Genomic DNA, 932 nt, shown 5'->3' on the forward strand with positions numbered 1-932 from the left:
ACACACACAAATGGAATGTTTTAGCTCCTTGATGATCAGCACTAAATGTTGGGATATTTGATATGTAGCCATGTTAAATCATTGCCTTAAAATGTTGCATTTGTCTTTACTGATCTGGGTCTTCCTTTTCTCCACGGCTTTTGTTCAGCATGTTCAAAAGAATTTGAGACCAACTACTGGAGAAAGAAAATCAATCATTCTCCTCTGTCTCCTGTCAAGACTGCCCCCCGAGAGGGTGATATTTTTTTTTTTCTGAGATTCTTTCATGTCTCGGCTGTGGAGACTGGAAACAGGGCCAGTTTTACTCCAAGTGGACAGTCCACTTATGCGATATCTGGCTTGAGATAATGAAAGGCACCTGTAAGGAAAACACACACAACTCTTTAGGTCATGCTGGGACAATTCACGGCAAGGGGCAAAATCAGCAACAGGCTGACACTGTCATATTTAATACCGTGGTATCAAAGGACGGAGACTAATATTTTTATTCCTGAGACAAGTTTGACACAACTCTGTGTCTTTGGGATTATACTCCACATGACTCCTTGAGCTGACCTCATTAAGAACATGTGTTTCTAATGCCAAGGGTTAGTTCATTTTGGCCAACCCTTGTGTTTTTACCTAGTGGCAATCAGGTTTCACATCGCAGCAATTAATAACCGCAAGATGTTGTTGACATCTGTTAAGAAAATAATTATACAAGCGAGTCCTTGCTGGAACCTCAGCCGGCTTAGCCCCAGTTGATCCTGGGATGCAAGGCTGAGTCAGGCGGCCACCTCCCCTTCCTTGAGGAAGAGTTGGAATTTTTTACCCTTCCAGGCGTAAATACCCCCTAGAAAGTCCAAGGCTTACTTTGTCCATACTGCCCATATTGGTAGCCTGTGACAGGGTCCATACTGTAGCCCGTGGTGCTGTAGGTGGGTGGACATAAG

General features: G+C 43.8%; 1 protein-coding gene across 1 annotated transcript in view; it reads right to left on the reverse strand.

Annotated features, from left to right (window-relative positions):
- Positions 1-323: 323 nt before the first annotated feature.
- Positions 324-932, reverse strand: part of PAX3 (paired box 3) — a gene marked incomplete at both ends in the record, with an annotated part of 87,287 nt that continues 86,678 nt past the window's right edge. Inside the window, 2 exons of the mRNA XM_079783121.1 lie at positions 324-358; positions 853-928. Of these exons, the coding sequence (XP_079639247.1) occupies positions 324-358; positions 853-928 (111 nt within the window). The remainder of the gene's footprint in view (positions 359-852; positions 929-932) is intronic.

Source organism: Cnephaeus nilssonii (assembly GCF_951640355.1).
Source record: "Cnephaeus nilssonii genome assembly, chromosome: 10".
NCBI classification, from domain to species: domain Eukaryota; kingdom Metazoa; phylum Chordata; class Mammalia; order Chiroptera; family Vespertilionidae; genus Cnephaeus; species Cnephaeus nilssonii.